Source organism: Taurulus bubalis (assembly GCF_910589615.1).
Source record: "Taurulus bubalis genome assembly, chromosome: 4".
Classification (NCBI taxonomy): domain Eukaryota; kingdom Metazoa; phylum Chordata; class Actinopteri; order Perciformes; family Cottidae; genus Taurulus; species Taurulus bubalis.
Window position 1 is genome coordinate 25478130 of NC_136592.1, and position 20366 is coordinate 25498495.

At 41.7% G+C, this 20366-nt stretch overlaps 1 protein-coding gene across 1 annotated transcript in view; it reads left to right on the forward strand.

Moving 5' to 3' along the window:
- Window positions 1–20366, forward strand: part of myo9aa (myosin IXAa) — a gene marked incomplete at its 5' end in the record, with an annotated part of 73104 nt that overhangs the window by 11684 nt on the left and 41054 nt on the right. Inside the window, 4 exons of the mRNA XM_079217305.1 lie at window positions 15863–15957; window positions 16053–16115; window positions 16953–17052; window positions 18624–18677. Coding sequence (XP_079073431.1) covers window positions 15863–15957; window positions 16053–16115; window positions 16953–17052; window positions 18624–18677 — 312 coding nt within the window. The remainder of the gene's footprint in view (window positions 1–15862; window positions 15958–16052; window positions 16116–16952; window positions 17053–18623; window positions 18678–20366) is intronic.

Sequence of the window (20366 nt, forward strand, 5' to 3'; positions counted from 1 at the left end):
CGGTGAGCTAGCAGTATAGAGTATAAATGCACGCTTCCTTCTGCGCGGTGTCATAAATAATTGATTGTCATGTGTAGTTCGGTAGAAAGAAAATAGTTCACATATGAAACTGATTATCTTGAGGCATCGGGTCTGGATTTCTGGAAAGAGTTTTTAAAAGGTTATTTTTCATTATTATATTTGACAAAGGGTCTATCTATAACAATCTAGATTAATAAATAGCACACTAGGTATGATTTTGCGGTGAACTGTCCCTTTTTTTTAAATGCCACTAATACACTTTCACTATTTAAAAAACGCATGGTAATGATGCTTTAATTGAGGTCGTGTGGGTTTAATCCAAAAATGTTTACGATAACAATGTATGACATCACAATGTCAAACTTACAGAGAAATATCACCCGAGGCCGCAGCCCCTCTCCGCTTCATGAAGCGTTATGGTGAGTTTCAGCGTCAATGTTCAGCTGTCCGAGACACAACTCTTCTGTTTTGGTTCTCTCGCCGCGTTCTCACAGTCTTCCGAGCTCTTTTCAGTGGGAAAGCTGTCAAAACAACCAAGTCACTAAAGAAAATGTTGGCATTGTGTGTTTCTACAAACCATGGGATGCGTTTCATGAATATGTTTTTGCTTAGCCTTGTATCAAGTTTTCAGAAACCCACAATGCCACTATGTTAACATTGTGAAACGATTTGTAAGGTTTAGGCAACGAAACTACTTAGTTGTGGTTAAAAAAAAAACACATCATGGTTTGTGTTGAATAAATACCAGCGTAAATAAACAACAACGTAATAAGTTTACTTTTGGTTTCACACCGACACAAACAACCGTCTCCTGGGTGAAAGTCCTGTGTTTGTTTCACATGTCAATGCTATTTTCTCAACTTGTTTACGCTGACCCCAGGTGGCCAAAATATTTTAGATTTTGGACATTCAACTAAACACAACCCCAATGATCTACATGCAGATGTATTCAAAGAATTCTACTTTTCTTCCAGGATCTGTCTCCTTCTGCAGCCTCACAGCTGCTGCTCGCTGGTATTCCTCGATGAACAGATACATAAATTGATGCTCTCCATTACCGAGTGCACAGACAGCTAAAACTCAAACAGTGCTGACAGTGTCGGGTACACAGCTCGGATTTATTGATAGAAAGTTCCTAGATGTAGTGATACCCGACTCGAAGCCCTCACAGTTGAGGCAAATATTTACAAACTTATCTTGACGCGTTTAAAGGTTGCTGTCGACCTCAAATAAATTCATCTTGGAGCTGCGATGAATATATGTTTAATATGCAGTGACATCATATGGAACGTAACAGATTAGGAATGCGATGGGACCGGATTCTTTCATCAATCAAGTCTGCTCATGAATTGTAAATCTGTAACCTGCTGTAACCTTTCAGCTGTGTTATAGGTACTTTACATGAACAACTGAATATACATTTTCAAAATATCCCAAATTGGTTTTAAGTATCACTTTTTGTTTCTTCCCCTAAAACATGCAATTGATCCGTCTCACGTTTCCCTCGTGCTGTAATCACGCCGTGTGCGTTCAGCTCGCTCTGACGACTTGAGAAAGTGGGAAAGCTGAGGCCCGGCAGTGACTGATCTGTAATAACAATTAGCAACAGCTTTGCACTGTTAGTTTGAGGACACTGTTGAGATTATAAACACTTGAAGAGAGTGAGGGTTTCTGTGGCTGACTAATCCTCTCCGTCCTGCAGCGTAATGCCTGTCGGTACGCAGCTTTTATGCGTACTGCTTTTCTTTTCAGGGTTAAATGTTACGTTTCATTACTCAAAGGGACATCGGGGTTATGTTACAGCCTTAAGTACAGCGTGAGGAAGGGAAACAAGGCTGTATATTTACCCACTTCAAGAGCTACATTCAACTGCACATCTGTGAAGCACACGCATCGAGATTGGGCTGTAACTAACAATTACTTTCATCTTGATGAGTCGATGAATCATTTCGTCTCTGAAGCCCGAGGCCATGCCGTTGAATCACTTACTTTACTCCAACACATCAAAACCTAAGAATATTAAGTTTACTGGGGAAACCATTCGTTTATTTATCAATCAATGGATTATTGGCTTTAACATTTGTCGTCACTTTTGGCTATTTTTCACAATTTGACCATTTGATAAATTAACGAATAATAAATAATGAAGATGATCTTTAATTGGTCATATTACATGCATGCAGCTCTGAAAAAAGGACATGATGTAAAGCTGCATTAGTTGTCAACTATTATATTAACCACCAAATATTTTGATAATCGATGAATTGGTATTTCTTTTCTAACGTCAATCAATTAATCAAGAAAATAATCCACAGACTAATCGATAGTGAAAATGATCTCAAACTGTAAACTGTTTTAAAAGTGACTCAACAGTTTGTCATCTGGTATTTGGTTTGTATATCCAAATATATTTGTTTCTACTGCACAAATGAGAACAGTTTAAGGTGAACTCTGACCTCTGAGTCCATCGGTGTGACTGTATCTTAAGACAAAAAGAAGGCAAAGCATTAAAAGTGAGAACGAGGAATACTTAGTATTTCTACTTGATCCTACATCGATTGCTATTTTTTTTTCTTTCGATTTGACTCATTTCAGTTCTTTTGCCTCGTTAACTCATTTCAGTTCTTTTGCCTCATTCGCTAAAAAGAAATGAGTCACGAAACTTTAAAGACTCCAATTTGCAGTGTGAACATTTGAGACAACGTTCTAGATAATTCAGTTCCAGTTGGTCTCAACACTTTTCAGGTTCTTGTTTCTTTCCTGACTTTCCTTCTGGACGAACACTTCATCGGGACGTGACTCCATGTTTCCAGCCCTCGCTCCCCCTCACTGTTACATTCCTCCTCAGTGTATGGTGGCCAGATTTCGGGGAGCTTCTTTCCGCTCCTCCCGCATTTCCTCTCTTTCTGCTGAAGTCTGGACTGTTTTGGCTCTTTCGCTCTACAGTGAGCGGCTCCTATTTTTATTTTTTTGACGAGTGCTGAGAGGAAGTTTTACTCCTTTTCTCTGAAATTACAGCGAAATGGTGAAATATATCACTATGCTGAATGCTCTTTGTAGAGTTTTTATAGGCCAGTACTTTAGACCCTGCCTTAGCACTGGATTGAGCTGCTGTAACCGCTGATGCACTCGTATGGATATTCAGTCAGAATGCAAAAAGTTGGATTAAGGTTTTTCTTCTTCTTGTCCAGAAAGCTGTCACCGCTTCATAAATCCACCCTGTGAGCCCTCATGGCGCACCTCCCCACTTTTGGGCTTGTCATTCTTCTTGCATTATAATAATCTTTGTTTACACATGAGGGTGACACTGGAACAAAACATCTGACCGTTTCTCGAAGAAAAGAGTAGAGGCATAATTAAGTATTTGTATTTGTTCAGGGGTTTGATCGGGTCTCATTCCCAGGGTGTCTCAAGCCGCCGCTTCGTCACGGCCCTCGGCGTCTGATACGATGCATAATGCACCCTTTAGCCTCTGTATGAGACTCACAGGGCTTTCAAGTAACTACAATGTAAACCCATCAGCGTCATTATTATTGGATGCTTAGTGAAAATGCTCCGGGAGTGTGAAGACAAAGTATAAAGACCCCAAAAAAGACAAAAGCCACACACAAATACAGGACTATCAACCGGGAGGCCGGTGTCCGTTTTCCTGAAGTTACGTTGGTGATGTTTGTGAAGTGTTTCCGTACCAGTTTATGTATTTTAAGCCCAACTGTGATGCTTTCCTTAACCAAACAGAGTGGTTGTGTTGCCTAAACCTACTTTGTGTACTTATTTTGAGCCTAACTATGATTTTTTTCGTAAACCGAATTGGTTTTCTTGCCTTAACCTTAAATCTGCGTACTTATCTTAAGCCCGACCAAGATAAAGTTCCCGAACCTAAGGGTTTTTATTTGAGTTCACAACGTTAACAACATGATCAGTGCGACCGTGCATTGAGCTCTGCAGTGCGTTAGAAAGTGGCGCCAAAGGGTCTGACAGAGCGTCGGTATGTGACGAGTTGGAAGAGATGCCATGCAGGTACATGTGACCAGGGGGAGCTGATCCTCAGATATGTATGTTTGTACTGTATATGTTGTTTCCCGGCATGTTGTATATGTTATTTATCGCGATACGAAAAAGGAAGAGGAGGGAGATATTTCCTCTGAAGCGGCAGCAGGTTATCCCAGTAACTGGCTGGCACCGAGCAACAGCATATTGACTCAGGCTTCTGGAGTGAGTGGGATTAGTGTTTGCTCTTAAAGATAGGCCTGTTTTCCTAATGGCTGAGCACATTTACTTAGCACTTGTCAAACACATCCTATACAGGGAAGCAAATTGACTCGAGTCACTCAAAGCAAAGCGCTGACTGGAATGCCACAAAATCTGCTCCGACATTGACAACTTTATTTGTCGCCGTTTTGTTAAGTGTAATTCGGTGCATCTCTGAATCATTAGTACTTGGTTTTATGTTTTTGTGAGACTTAAAATGTCATGCATCAGGCTCACCTTTTACTCATGACGATATTCATGATAAACCAATCATCTAAATTCACCATAATCAATTCATAGTGAGTGTTTTTTTTTATCATTATTGTGAGCAGTGATAAAATCCTATATTGTCCCATCCCTGATTGTAGCTAAATGTATCAACTGGAAACACGTTGTTTCCTGAAGGATCAACCAGTACCCCAGTGGGTTTTCTCCAGCTCAGACTCTTATACCTCAGTGCCACTGTGTACATTAGGATTTTAATCCTATTTCCCAGATTTACATTTCATCTAATAATCAAACCGGGTGACCACTAAACTGACTCACTCTGATTGTAACTCAATTCCTCCTGAAGTCCACAGCCACACTTGAACCCGACACGATCCCCACCCAGCCGTTAAAATGCACATGTTATGTGAGGAGGGCATTTTAAAGGTATTTCTTTGTGGAAGCTATGACATCACCAGAAGGTGGAGGCTTGTACTTTTTTTTTCAGATAGTCGTCATAGTATTCCAAACAGACAAGAAAGCTCGTTCTTCACTATTTTCTGTATTAAATATCAACACGAACATCCTTTTTAATAGGCAACAAATGCAAAGTGCTATCTGGTTCAGGCTTTTCTCATGCTCTGCTGTGTGTATGTTTTGAATGAAGGACAGCCTTTTCCCTCAGCTGCTTCTTCAGCTGCCTCTATGACATCATTACCGCTCGCCTTTCCAACTGGATTTATGTGGTAGTTGGACCGTATTCATGTTGAAGCAGGTGCATATGATCGAATATGTGAATATTCTCCTGCTGTCAAGCAGTGCAGTTTCCACTTAATACTGTAGTGATTATTCAGTGTCTTTGCAACAGAGTCCCATTTTGAGGTATTGATGAAAAGCTTTTCGGGGCGGCCACGCCCATGTCTGCAGTGCTGCATTGAGCTGGCAGAGATTCAAGCAGAGGGCTTAGACTGTCTGTGGGTGTGGTGTGGTGTACTGTACTGTGTGTGTGTGTGTGTGTGTGAGTGTGTGTGTGTGTGTGTGTGTGTGTGTGTGTGTGGATCAATACGAGTGATGCTAGAAACTGCTAACGACTGACAGCTGAGGGGTGCAGATGGTGAACACATTTGTGTTTTTCTTTTCTTTACATTTATACGCCGTCGATCAGGTTCAGTTGTTATTTGTGTCTTATCATATTAAGATAAGATTAACATGTATTGATTTCCAGATGAGAAATGCAGGTGTTGCAGCAGCACATGGAAAGAAATAAGTACGGATTAAAAAAAAAAGTATCAAACTAGTATGTATTGACCAACAGTCCAAAACTCAATTGTATTTACTTTACTATTGTAAAAAATCAAATAAAACAGCAGAAACATTTAAGAAGCTAATTGTTTTAGCTCCAATTGTGGTTTCTGTATGTATTTCATCTCTGTGACTCATTATTGTTGTGGGTGCGCTGGTCAGTTTGATATTTCACTCAACAATCAGGTCCTGTGTGTCCTGTAGTTGGAGTGACTCACAGCGCTGTGGGCCGAGTGGAAGGAATGACGGCGGTTCTTGACTATCAAACATCAGCTCCTCCTACTGTTTTGGTAAAACCCAAAAGAACTGCAGACAGTGAAGATGTTTTCTATACTCGGTCTGCATCTAGTTGACCTTCTTGACCCTAAAAGGCAGGTTGTCCTTTAACATGGGATGGATGTGCTGTTGTTATCACGAGATACGACGGGAGGATTACGTTTCTTCTGTTAAACTATCATCAGACGGGAGTTATTAATACATTCATAATTAAATAGTATGGGTGTAAGACAATATTGTGATATTATTTAGATCACACTGTTCTCCCCCCACGCCCTCCCAAATTAGGTTTTAAAAATCGCACCTTTTTGAGTTCCGTAATATATTAATCATAATACTCATTATACGTATCCTATTGCCAGATTCTTGCCAAAACACATGCCTAGTAAATATTGGGAGTTGAGCTTTGTGTTTGTCATTTATTTGGGTTGAATTAAATCAGTATTCATGTTTTATTGAAGGTAACAAATCATATCAGACGCTTACAATACTGTGAGTTATTATAATATATAATGAGCACCAAGAATAGCTACAGATCCACACCTTTGTTGTGTTATTCCTCCCAGTAAGGGTCTGTATTTGTGTGTACATTTAAAATGTTCTCACTTTTACTCATTCAATGGGCCCCCTCTTTCTTTCTTTGCATACGGAGATGAAATGTAAAGCTCAGGTCCAGACACTTGGGTGCTTATTAACAGACCGTTCACAGGCAGTGCAGATACGGTGAAATGAACGTAAGCGTGACAGTACGGGATCAAGGCAATGAGCTTTACTGCATCCAGAGGTTAAAGGAAACAGCATAGATGGTGTTTGTTAACTTTTTTATGTGTTGCTCAAAGAAGGGGAAAAACCTTCATCAAGACGGCTGCAAATATCTGAAATATCTGTTTGGTTCAGCAGAAGTGAACTGAAAAGTTTCTTTGATCTACATTTATTTGACATATCTCTCTCTCTGTGTGTCTGTCTCTTTCTCTCTGTCTTTCTTTCTCTCTCTCACCCTCTACCTCTCCCTCTCTTTGTCTGTCTCTCTCTCTTGCTCTCGCTCTCTGTCTCTTTCTGTCTCTGTCTCTCTGTATGTCTCTCTCTCTTTCTCTCTCTCTCTCTGTCTCTGTCTCTCTCCCTCCCACCCACCCTCCCACCTCGTCTCGTTACAAGCGCTGCACTATTGTTTTGTCTCTGTAAAATTGATACTGAAACAAGAAGTTTGTTCCCCCCCCGTCCGTCCGATCCACACAACCGGACGTCGTCTTCGGACCACGTTGCCTTCTTTCTCACACTCTAGAAACCGAGCACTCTTACGCAACACTGGGTCAAAAGTTCAGCCGAGGAAAGGTTTTGCTTCTTTGAAATTGTCACATGGCAGAAAGAGCAGGAATAATGAGGTGAACGGCTGCAGAACAGAGCAGACTCTGTGCCAGTGTGAGAAATGACATTGCGTCAAAGGCATCTCGACAATGTTTGAAACGAATCCCGTGAGGCAGCTGCGAAGAGGACGCGGCCTCGGCTACAAATAGTCACCCCACACAGCAAAGGACTGTAAGTTCAGTCATCTGGTTACACTGAAGAAGAATGTGGCTTCACTTTTTTTTTTTTTTTTTGGAAGAAATACAGACCGGCCTTCATAATCTTATGAATTTAGGTGCCAAAAATAGTTAAACCATTTTTGTTCTGCACTCAGGCTGAAAGATATTTCTCAGATGCGTTGCAAGTGCAGTAACTGCTGTCTCACCTGGGCCTTAACCGCATTAAACGCATTAATCATTTGTTTTATTTTTCAATAAATATCTTTAAAACCAGCACATCTCCACATTTGAGAGGTCGAAAGAAGTTGAAATCTTTCACTTTTGATTGTAAATAACTAGTAGATGCATCTTTCCTTCCCTTTTTGAATACATCACAGATTTAGCAGTTGCTTTTTAATCCCTCGTCGTTCTAATTTTGCACAAACACCTCTGTACCTTTTAGTTCTTTGGACTGGAAGAAGGCCCAGTGCAAGCCCTAAATTCCCATTACAGTTTCCAGTTCAGTTGAAATGTCACCTGCTTGTGGCCACACGTACAGCTGAGCTCAGTCATCACCGTCTCTAATTTTAGCGTTTTTTTACAGAACGGAACAAAAAAACACACACACAGACACACACCTTTTCATTCTCTCAGTACACTCACTAATACATCTGTTGTTGTCTGTGCGCTGTATCTCTGCTGTTGTCGAGTATAAGCGCTTTGTTTGTGCATTTGCTGTCGAGGGGGAATCCAGAGCCGATGGGAACTTAAAAACAAAAAGGACTAACCTTTAATTTAGCTAAGTCTCATATCTCCTCACTGTACATGCACACTAATAAGCCAGACTGGGATTTAGCAGCAATAAGAGCGGATGTGAATGTCTCTCTTTTATAAATCAGTTCTATTTTTATGTCTGATTGTTAAGAATGTTAGTACACTTCATTGCCATGTACCCATCATCCTTTGCAAGACTGAGTTTGTGCAGAAAGATTGAACTGAAAGTGAAAGGACAGAAAAAAACGTTTGATACTTTAAATTGGATTTAAGAACAATTATATATTGTTTTTCCAATTAGATTTTGGGAAACCCAAGTTCAGCCATAAACGGTGTATTATTTATAAAACGGCACAGTTATATAAAACTATCCTTAATCTTAAAATACTGTTATTTTCTGCTGCTTTCTAATATCGTGCTCTAATGTGCTCATCTCTTCTTGCGTGCCTCATATTTATCTAAATATGTTCACACTTTCTTCTTACAGTGAAGTAGCAGCAGAAACAATAGGTTTAGTTCTAATTCACTTTGATTATGTTATTTCAGTGTCATCAATATCAGGGAATGATAAAACCAGAGTAGTTTAAATTGTGTATTTATTTTAGTGTGTGTGTGTGTGTGTGTGTGTGAGTGAGCGTGTGTTAGAAAACTTATTCAAAACAATAACATTTTCAGAGGCTCTCTTGTCTCAAACGCTTCCTGTTTAGTTTTTGTTGCAGTGAACATTTTCATGATGTTTTTGTTCCGCTTGTTCTGTCCGCCGTCCCTGTTGATCGCTCTGCAACAGAGATCTGTCATCTGACACAAGTTTAGAAGTATTTCAACCACTTACCACCACAGTTATAATACGAGGTAATTACTCACATACAGACGTTAGGTGTGTGTGAGTGAGAGAAAAGAAAAGAAACACAAATACACACACACACACACACACACACACACACACACACACACACACACACACACACACCTTGCAGATAATGAATGACTGGGCAGCTCTGAGTTGCTCTTGAAGAAAACAAGCGCCACCCATGAACAGTGCAGGAAGTCAGCCTCGTTTTCTCAAGCTTTATCCCAAAATGTGTGTGAATTATAAACCCAGTGTAATGATGCAACAGTCCTCTAATGTTCTAGTGTTTCTGTGTTTTACTGCAGATTGAGGACAGTTTTCTCACCCTGGGCTCATAAATCCATCGCTTAATAAAACAACCAATTAAGGTTCTTGGGTTCCTGGAAAGTGTTTTCTGTGTTGCCCCGACTTTTGGGATTTAACATAATTTTCTCTGGTACTCAACATCACACTGCCATGTCATGATCTTCTCTTAAGGATAAGATTATGTCCACTTAAACCCTTGTGTTGTCTTCGGGTCAAAATGACCCATACATACACACACATACATATACACTCGTACACGGGTCATTTTGACCCGAAGACAACACAAGGGTTTAAGTGTGTCTCTACTGTTCAGATAATTATCGGTAGACTTGGGAAATGGATTCATCCAAATATGGTCATGGTCTGTCTAATTTCCTCGCTTATTTAGTCTCACTTTTCAAGAACAGAGCAATGAAGGAGAAGTTCTCCCGCAGCCTGAGGGTGAGAACACTGACGTCCTCTCTCAGGATTCATAAACGGGTCTGCGATTCATGGAACATCGTGGGAAATGAATTCGTTAATTTTTGAGGTTTTTGTTAGTTTGCTTCGGTCTGAGGGGCCTTTTGTAACGTAGGAATGCAGCTTCCCCCCCCGCTCCACTCATCTTCTCTAACTCGGAGAGGTTTATGTTATATGAGAGATGTCTCTGATAGCCGAAGACTCCTGGAGATCTGTGATTATTTTTTCTATTATGTCTGGCTTTCATCTCCATCCCTGTGACTAATGTTCACTTCCTCTAACTCAGGAGGACTTTCTGATCGAGCCAAATACTTTAGTCAGCCATTGGACTGATCAAAAGGCCTCTGCTTTTTCTAATTAGGTTGTTCTGGTTTTGTTCTGTCGCACGCATTCTTCTCAGCTGTGGTCCAGTGATTCACATACCTTTTCAAAGAATTGTTTGGTATTTTAAGGAAATGCGCTTATTTTCTTTTCTTTGAGAAGATGGAAACCATCTCACATATGTCTGTTAAATTAGCTTAGCATAAACACTGTAAACGGGGGGAAACTGCTAGCCTTGCTCTATTCTCAGAAAGCAAAATGTTTTGAAGAGATCCTTTTCATTTTATAACTAGATATTTTACAAAGTATTACGAGATATTTTCTTGTTATCATCCCATATAACATTAGAATTTCCTGTTATAACGACATTATCGTCCTAAAACGTTCTCTTTGTTCCACAAAATAAACATATCTCGTTAAAACATGAAACGTTTTAACATTATTATATACCATAATTCTAGTTCACAGTTCTACATTTGGAAAATAATCTTATCCGTTGTTAAAAACTAGAAAAAGATCCGGTGGATGCAGCATGGTATTGGCTATAAAAGTGTCTGGTTTGCATGGATTTGGTTTAAGTTCTTTCATGAAATGATGTAATGCGTTTCCCAGAAGAAGCCTGTTTTTTTAATTTTTACTTCGGGCTATAGTGTGAGAAATGTCATCTTTGATACAAACTGCATGTTCTTACATCAGTGTGCATGCAGAATTATGCAGCATAAACAGATGTGACTGTGCTTTTATTAAATACAACTTGAAATTTAAATTCTCTTGGACACAACAGTTGCAAAAAATCCTAAACAGGCCGGAGGTTTATGGCAGATCATTCAATCGTGACACATCTTGCCTGAGTTGACGTGTGTGAGGCTGGATTCACTGGACCATCAGATCTGCTCCCGGGGGTGTTTGAGGCAGAGTGATGATGATCTTACTAAGAATTATGAAAGACAGCTTTTCTGACGACAGGATTTAGTGCATTGCTCCAAAAAGCTTGGACTTTGTAGTCGTTGTGACATCACCCATTGGTTCGCAGACTACAGTTTTGTAGCCTGGAGTTTGACTAAATGATTATCGTACTGTATTGAAGTCGCTAGCAATTGACACAATAAACTCATATTTACGATGTTTAACGAGGTGATGAATCAAGTGAGAAGTCGGGTCATTTTCTCAAAGAGTTCTATTTCATCCTAACTGACCGCCAGAGGCAGTGTTTTTACACTGCCTCTGGCGGTCATCCAGGATTCATAGAACCGTAGTTACCTTCGTAACTTTCGTTCCATACGATCTGACTTCTTTGCCAACCAGAGGAGTCGCCCCCTGCTGGCCATTAGAAAGATGACACGTTTAAGGCTCTTCCACATTGGCTTTACTTCGTGGAACCGGAGGTTTGCCGCCTGCTTCCAGCCAAACATTGGTAAAACAAAAATGTAGAAGGCTGATTTACAAGAATCCCAAACAAAAACTCGCATATGTTCACTCCTCCTGTTCCACGGGAAGAGAAAAAAAGCCTCTTAAATGTTTCAAACCGACAGTTAAATATCCCACCTCAACCACTGTTTTGACAGAAGCAGCCAGAGCCCACAGCCCACTGTGCTTTTACGCTCTCGCCACGACTGCAGATCACCACGCTGACCACAGTCCATTCTGGTCAGTACGACCTCGGGTGTGACATTACAAGGGGGGCACGGTCAGGAATTGGCATCTGGGGAGCGTCATCTGCCCACACACGCCGTGACATAACCGTGATACACATCGGGCCGAGTCGCCGGCCCTTTCCCTCTTATTGTGGACATCCTCGGCGCATACCGTGGTGGACGAGTCATCCTGGTAACGGGCTCAGGGAAGGATATGAATCCACGGAGGTCAAATGAGCAATGCCTCTGAGTAACCATCGAATCACGCAGATGCAGCTTAGCTACTGTCGGGGAAGGAATGCAAACAATTTGGTGACAATTTCCTAAACCAATTTGCAGTCATAAGAATGCTGTTTTCATCCCATGGCTCATTTCACTTAAGTGACTTTGAAATTCAGACAAAGCATTTCCCTGTGCAGTTTGGGGCCGCGCTGTCACATGACCTCTAAACACAACCCAGCGTGGAAATTCATTTGTAACCCCCAAAGCAGTTGATGACTTACTGAAAGATAAACCCTTTGTGAGTTTAATCAAGCGGCTTTTTGTCTATCTGAGCGCCTAGCGTGACCCCCTTCGTCCGTTCTGAAAACACTCCCCGCCGACTCGGCAACGGGACAACAGTCCTGTTTTTCACTCTCCTCTGTTCTCCTCAAGAAGCTGCTAAGGAAGTCATCCTCCAGTGATTAAAAGCCACGTGTTTCTGCGCCACACTGCATGAGTCAGGGCATGCAAAGTCGGATAAAGACCTAATTACCTCACTACGGACCGGAGCAGTAATAGAATAAAACTGATTGCCCCTGTGTGTGAGGCAGCGCTGGAAGTCTAATTGATTTCCTAGAAAAGAAACTTTCCCGTTAGAGATCTATGACCCCTGTACATCCTATATTCTTATATGTGCTACATATTTATATTTAAATGAGACCTTTTCAATGGATCAAGTCCTAATAAACTATCTTTCCTCTTCTGTGTTGTCACAACATGTATAATCCTTCTTCCAAAACAATCGTTCTGCAACTTAAACTCTACTTATGACTTGGTAGAATAATTGTGAAGAAAGAGCTGGATCATGGGATTAGTCGCCACTCGGAGCAAAGACACCAGAATGAGTTCCCACTAAGTGAAAGTTGATTGAGTTTGAAAGCTACAACGGAAAGACCTCTCATTCAAAAGGTTTTCTCACAGTGACCGCAGTATTCAACACAGCCGGTCGCTTGTAGAAACGAGGCTCGACAGGGCGCTTTACTTATGAAAACATCCCCTCGGCCTTGTGGCATCCTCTCTGTCCGTGCTTCCTCTGAGCGACTCTGACCAGCGCCTGTGGACACATTACACCCAGCACACACACACACTGGCACCATCTCAAGCCCGCCGCTGGTCGGCCTCTGGCTCGGTCTGTGGGCCGAAGCCAAGAATAATGTTGTTGACCTGCTGGAGTGACTTAAGTGGTGAGAATCACTGTCTGTACAAACAGTTTTAGTTCTGGTGTCCCTTTCAGTCTTCGTCATCATTCATCACGCTGTTGTATGTTAGAAACCGTCGTCCAACTTCACCTCAACTTGTCCTGGTTTACTCTAACTGGAGTTTGTGACTTAGATTTAACAAGAATAACTTTTGACGACTCCCGTAGGAGACGGAGGAGGAAGATCTTTTTGTTTTCTAATGTGGGTGCTTTAATTCAGGGTCTATATTTGGTGAAAATATGTCACATTCTTCACCAGGATCATTAGTGATTGTTTGATGTTTTTGTCTTTTTTTCATGTTTCTATTGAGTGTCTGATGTTGGGAGAGGACGTTTTTTTTCTCTGGTATTCTCAGAATTTGAAATGATGGAGTTATCTTACTGATCGTGCCAGTGACTATAGTTCCCTGACCGGATGGCAGCAGGATCTGTCTGGTGACTTATCTCCATTTCTATCGCATGTGCATTCATGTTTTTTTAGCACGTTGGTAAGAAATTCCATCCCCTCCAGAGGTCAGGTGTGACACATCTTTCTGTTGTGTTTTATTGCCGTTGATATGGAGCTTGCCAAAGTTTAGAAAGACTACAAACTGTCGGCTGTAAATGTGTCTATCTGTCTGTCTTTTTTTTTTACACAGACCAGGTGGAAGAATACACGGTGCCTCAGCATAAATCAGCTCTCAGTATTTTAGTTTTTCCACATCCTGCTTCCTGCTGGCCCAACACAAAATGTTAAATGTCAAGCAAACACTGAACGGTCTAATATCTGACTCGCCTGACCCGAGTTCCTCAACATGACTGCGAGCGGGTCGTTGTTATGAGTGCCTGCTTCTTATTGGCTGTCCAATCAGGAAGTTCTTAGGGACGCCAACTGATGGCAGTCTGTCCTCGTCTGACCTGTAGTTCCTGAACCAGGCATGTCAGCCAGTTCACAGACGGGAGGGCGTGGTGAACAGACCACTAGCTCCTCTGGAAATATCTAATGCATCAGGCATCGCATTTTAAACCCACATTTCTGGGTGTGAAATTCTATCGTCACTGTTCTGCAGTTTTGACCTTTTGTGCTCTTTCTTTGTCCAGACAGCGGAGTGGAATCGGTCTTTCCACAGCGTCGGCCCATTTTAATGATTTGTTCAGCTCAGTGAGTCATAAATGAAAGGCGAGTTCATCCCTGGGATCCAGTTCTTTGAGTCAGGCTCTGCCTGTAGTCGAGAGAGGCCAAAGAGTCCTTTGTCCTGAAACCCAAAAGCAAGTAATGTATATGTACTGTGATGTATTTCACAGTAGAACAGAATATTTAAGCGGCGTACAGTTACAAGAGGGATGACATCATCATCATCCGTTTCACTGGGACTTAAATAGTTTGATGAGCTTTTACCCATAGGCTTTCCCTTTAGTGCTGCATTATAAATACATAGGTTGTTTAAATATTGCTTTAGGATTATCCTACATGCCTTGTACGCTACCCCTATGACGTAACCTAAAGGCGTTGTAGACAATGAATCAACTTTCATTTTCATTTCATTTGAAAAGGAAAAAAGAAACCCGATGGGGTTGCAGCTTTGCTTCTCATCACTGCACATTGTACAATCTTGTCGGATGGTTCACCAATGGATTGGTATCTGGTTAAATAACAGTTAAATAGAAGCTTTCACATGTGATGCTGAGAATGAGTGAATTACATCCTAACGAAATGACATGAAGTCAAATTCGGCGATGGTTGAACTCAATGTCAGCTGCAAATTTGTGCATTCGGAGGAGCCTGAAGCCCGCCGACGTAGCCCATTAGCTTACCATTAGCTTGCCATTAGCCTTTTCCCAGCGTGCCTGCTTGTATGTTAGTGAGCGCCATTGGTTGAAGGTGGGACCAGAGAAGGGTGTTTTCCCATTCCTCAGACACAGGGCTCGGGCCAGTTCTGAGTGATTCACTGAGGAATTTGTTTACTTGTGGCGGAGCTACAAATAACTGCAGGGTTTATATAGGGCGAAAAACGACTTCCCCTCCGGGCAGCCATACAACATAAACAGAGCAGCGAGGGGAAATACTGGAGCATCGTATTAAAGCACAACCACTACACATGTTCCACACGGCCACATGGATCCCATTACTCAGTGAGTTTTTTTGCCCCATCCGGCCCCAGCTCCTTCATCCCCACTCTGGCAATTTGTCTGTCTCTGACTTGAATTGATCCTAAAACCATATTTATATTCACATCACATGTTATGAATCATCTGTCTCGGACTGACGCCGTTTGAAACCGTGCAAGAGGAAAAGCTTGCTCCGCGTCATCCAGGCTTATCAAGACAATGTTTGGCACGAGGCCAAAGTCTCTGTGCGCTTGACCCACAAACGAACCATCCACACCGACAGCCGACTCAGAACTCGACCTCAAACCTCTGATAGTAACATGTGTGTATGATGTGTAATAGGCGACCCATTCCCATTTATTTGTGTGCATTTGTATTTGTCTCACCACGTTTTTATCTCTTTCCCCTTCAGGCATTCGGGAACGCAAAGACAGCCCACAATAACAACTCCAGTCGCTTTGGCAAGTTCATTCAGGTGAACTACCAGGAGAGTGGAACTGTGAGAGGGTAAGCAACCAAAAGACGAATGCTTTTCATTTTCCTAAAAAAAAAAAAATAATGTTTTGAAGTTAACAGTTTTACTGTGTGATGTTGTTTTCCAGAGCATATGTGGAGAAATACCTGCTGGAGAAGTCGAGGCTGGTGTATCAGGAGCACAATGAGCGGTGAGCACTTAAAGCTGATCATAATCATAGAAATCCAAAACTAAAGTATATAAAAGGACACTGACAGTAGGGGCAACTTCACTTCTGACCAATGCAATATATTATATGAATACTAAAGTAAATATAAGTTATGTTTAAGGTTTCATATGTCAACACACTAGTTTTCAGTCGCACAAATTTGAATTTTGCACTTTGCTTCAAACTTGATTGACTAACTGAGAAAAAGATGATGCTAGCAGCAAGTATGACACAAATGGAATTTAAATTTTTGGCAATGAAATCAAAATTGAAGTGCATGTAACTCAGGAAGCATGTTGTTTGAGTTTGCCAAAGTGTGATCATGAAGCTGTAAGTGGAAGTGACACTAATGTGTTGGACCGGCTAGAAGTGCGGGAGGGTTAAACCTCACCATGGGGGGCTCGCAGTGGGCCCCCGGTGTTAGCCGCCTCTTATTGAGATGGATTGCTGACTCCAGGAGTGTGTGTGTGTGTGTGTGTGTGTGTGTGTGTGTGTGTGTGTGCGCGCGCGCTCCAAGGGGACCCTGGTCGCACAGCTGCTGCACACTTTTGACCTTTAACCTTTATGAGGAAAAGTGCACGCACAGTCCTACACACAAACAAACTGATATTCCGGAGCTTTCATGATTGTCTTTTCAGGTTTTTGTTTTAGCCTCAAGCTTAAGATAATTAACCATTCCAAGAAGCATGTTTGTCCCATATTTACATGGTGTTATTAGGCAAAAACACACATTTTTTTTCATGAACAATGTAGCTTTTATTTGTTATCGGTTTAATTTTACAGTAACTAACCATAAGTGGAAATGTTTTTCATTTTTAGAAACTACCACGTGTTTTACTACCTGCTGGCAGGAGCGAGTGAAGAAGAGAGGGAAGCCTTTCACCTCATGAAGCCTGAAGAATACCATTACCTCAGTCAGGTGGGACGACCAGACACAATACACTTTATTGAAAAAAATGAGATTAACAACTAATCTGTCCTGGTTTTGTCTTGCACTCGTGGTCATTTTGCGTTTTTGTTTGAGTTTTGCGTTGTCTAATACTTTTGTCATAGTGTTAATTCATTTTCAGAGTCTTGTGTGTCTGTATTATACATAGTGTCATCGACCAGCAAACGGAAAGGGAAAAAGGAAACACATTCCTCTGTTGGTGGCGTTCAACACCTCCTATGAAGTCGTACATACATACGGACAAAACATGTAGCTGTCTAATCTCTGGAGACACATTTCATTTGGTCGATTGTATGTTCATTTGTGTTTTGTGGGTGTAGCTGTAACTCGCATGTGCGTTTTGTTTTTGCATGCACTTCGGTCTCCATTTACCTTTTTGACACATGCGCTCGCACATCGTCACACAAAGAAAAAAAACAGCATCTGTCCCTCGTCTTCGTCGCTTGTGTTCCCCGCCGCGAAACCAGGTTTCACATAAAACAAAGCCATGATAAACACAAACACACACACACACACACACACACACACACACACACACACACACTCCCCTCCTAAATATTCTTTACGCCTACGCAGAAGAGAGCAGGGAATTCCTTCCATTTCTCCCGGCCACTGACGCGCACACACAAACACACAAACACGCATGCATACATACAAACATGCACACATTCTTGCACTCTGTTCATACTCTACCCGTGACTTGTGTCTCTCTTCCTCCTTCCTGTTCTGTGTATTCTGAGGAGTTTACATAAAGAAAACCACACTGTTGTGCCGGTTGGACCTCTTGCATGGATTTCACAACCTCTCCTGTCCACACAATCTACACAAGTTGTTTACAGGCTACGTAAACAACGTGCCCTGACAGAGTCTTCCTGGCTGCTTTTCATTGAATAGATGGGACGCTAAAAAGAAGTCCAGAAAGGCATTCATATTTATCTGGTAATTAACTACAAATGTCGCTTTCAAAAAGCAGATTCGGAAATCCCAGACGGTCCTGCCTTTCCAAACAGACCTGGAGATTCATTTAAAAACAGTTCCTGCTCACAAACGGGAACATCATGCAATGTAATAGTAGATTTTAACATAAAATGAAGGTTGTACGCCTTCAAGTTTACCCTTGAAGGTAGGAAATCAATCATAAACACTCATTTAGAAATGCTCAGAAAAACAGTCCGCTGTGATTTAAAGTAAAGCAAAGCTTTTCATTCCGCCCTCTCATCCTGCTTTTATGACTTGATGTGTTCAATCATGACTTCACACGCTCATTGTTTCGTCTCTGTGAACATGACTTCTGTGCATACATCTCTCTTCCTCAGTGTGCTTTGACTTGTTCCGACTGTGTTTTACTGGCTTTTTGTCTGTCTGTGTTAAATGAACAGAGCTGTGAAGTTCAGCCGCTGCTTGCGTCTTAACAGCACGTCCCTCCGTTGCCGTTGGTTGCATATAAATCTGTGTTTAATTGAGCGGTGCTTGTCTTCATTTTAATGCTGCTGTCTAACCGGCACCTTGCCCTCCTGTAAACTCTGCCTTAACATTTCCAGATGACAAAGTCAACCCGCCAACCGCACTGGGACAGTTACTGTGAGAGTGAAGCGGTCAGTATCTGTGTGTGTGTGTGTGTGTGTGTGTGTGTGTGTGTGTGTGTGTGTGTGTGTGTGTGTGTGTGTGTGTGTGTGTGTGTGTGTGTGTGTGTGTGTGTGTGTGTGTGTGTGTGTGACGTCCGTGTGACTGTACGTGTTGGACGAACCTCAACAATTAGATTTTAGTTTTTGGTCACCTGAGCACTTGCAGCCCGAGCCACACTTTCCCTGCACAAGTTGCACACTCCCTCCTCCCCCTCCTGCTCATTTCTTTGCTTTTTTGTTGGATACTTCCAGGTTTGGTTTGGGTAGTGTTTATTTCGGCTTTGTTTGTTTTTGCTTCTCCTCTGTTGTGCTGCTTGTCTGAGTTATGTTGGTATGTCTAGTCATATCCGTGCCACTGTAGATGCTTTTGCTGCTGTAACCTGTGTGACCTTTTTGATCATTGACTGTGCAGCGTTTTCTAGTACCGACTAAATCCTCCGGGCTGAAAATGGATTTTCAAGTCATTGACATTTCTTCAAAATATAAAAATCTAAGATTGGAAGACTCATACACAACCTCTAATTATTTGAACTTTCCCTACTAGGACTTGAGACTCCACTCAAGTCCTGTCAGGACTTGAGTGGAGTCTCAACGGACTTGTGCCATCCAAAGACTCCGAAGAACCCCTTACAGACCTGAGACTTGACTTGGACTAACCCTCTTAAGACTTGGACTCGTTCCAAAGACCTTAAAGTACAGTACCTTAACTGTAAGCTCCCTGAATAGAACATAATTTATTCAAGACCTGTGAGTGTTTGAGTAATGGGCTGAGGTTTAGTCAAAGACTGGTCCCATTGTTCACCAGTTGGTGGCTGAGCTCCAGTATGTTTACATGCTCATTCCTCCACATTGCCACAGGTTATTTGCCCAAAGACACACCCTCACCTCTCAATCAGCAGATCAGATTCAAATCACACTCTGCAGGAGAAATACTTTGATTGAATGATGTCAATGATCAGAAAAGTCTTTTGGCATTTGTGTTGGGATTTTTTGTGTTGGGTTCTGTGGTTGTTTCTGTTTATTAACTTGTGTATGTAAGCCTGCTCTTTGTTTCTTGAGTTACATTTGATTAATCCATTAATTTTCCACTCCTATCCCAAGAAGTTATTTGTGTTTTTGAATATACATGATACTGTGAGATGCTTTCTGTATTATGTATGAATACAATTTCGGAATTTATGCATATAAATTACTGTAAATCGGCTGTGACCAGGCGACGAGCCCTGCACTAATGGTCCATATCAGGAACGATATAAGAAGGAATTCATCAAACACCTTCTTTTTTTTTTTTGCGACATGGACAGATTGTTTTCACTTGAAGTTATAGCAACTATTTCTTTTGACGTAAACATAGAGTTCCCTGCTCAAGAATTGTAACTCCTCCAGAGTCACGAACAGGTGAGTGTGAGTTTCTGCCATGAAAGCAGGAGAGCGATGGCGGCGAGCCGGAGGCACGTTGGTGTAAGTGTGAGTCCCGCGTTTGGAGTGTTTGTCTTTCTGAGGCCTCGGTATGTGATAATTATGGCCGCCGTAGTGGAATGGGCCCATAAAGCAAAGAGCAGAGCTCACATTACGCAGTGCAAGACTGTGTGGTTATGTAGTTACATCAAAGCATGTGGCCCCGGTCTGGGAAACGCTCTTCCTCTGGTCATAAACAAC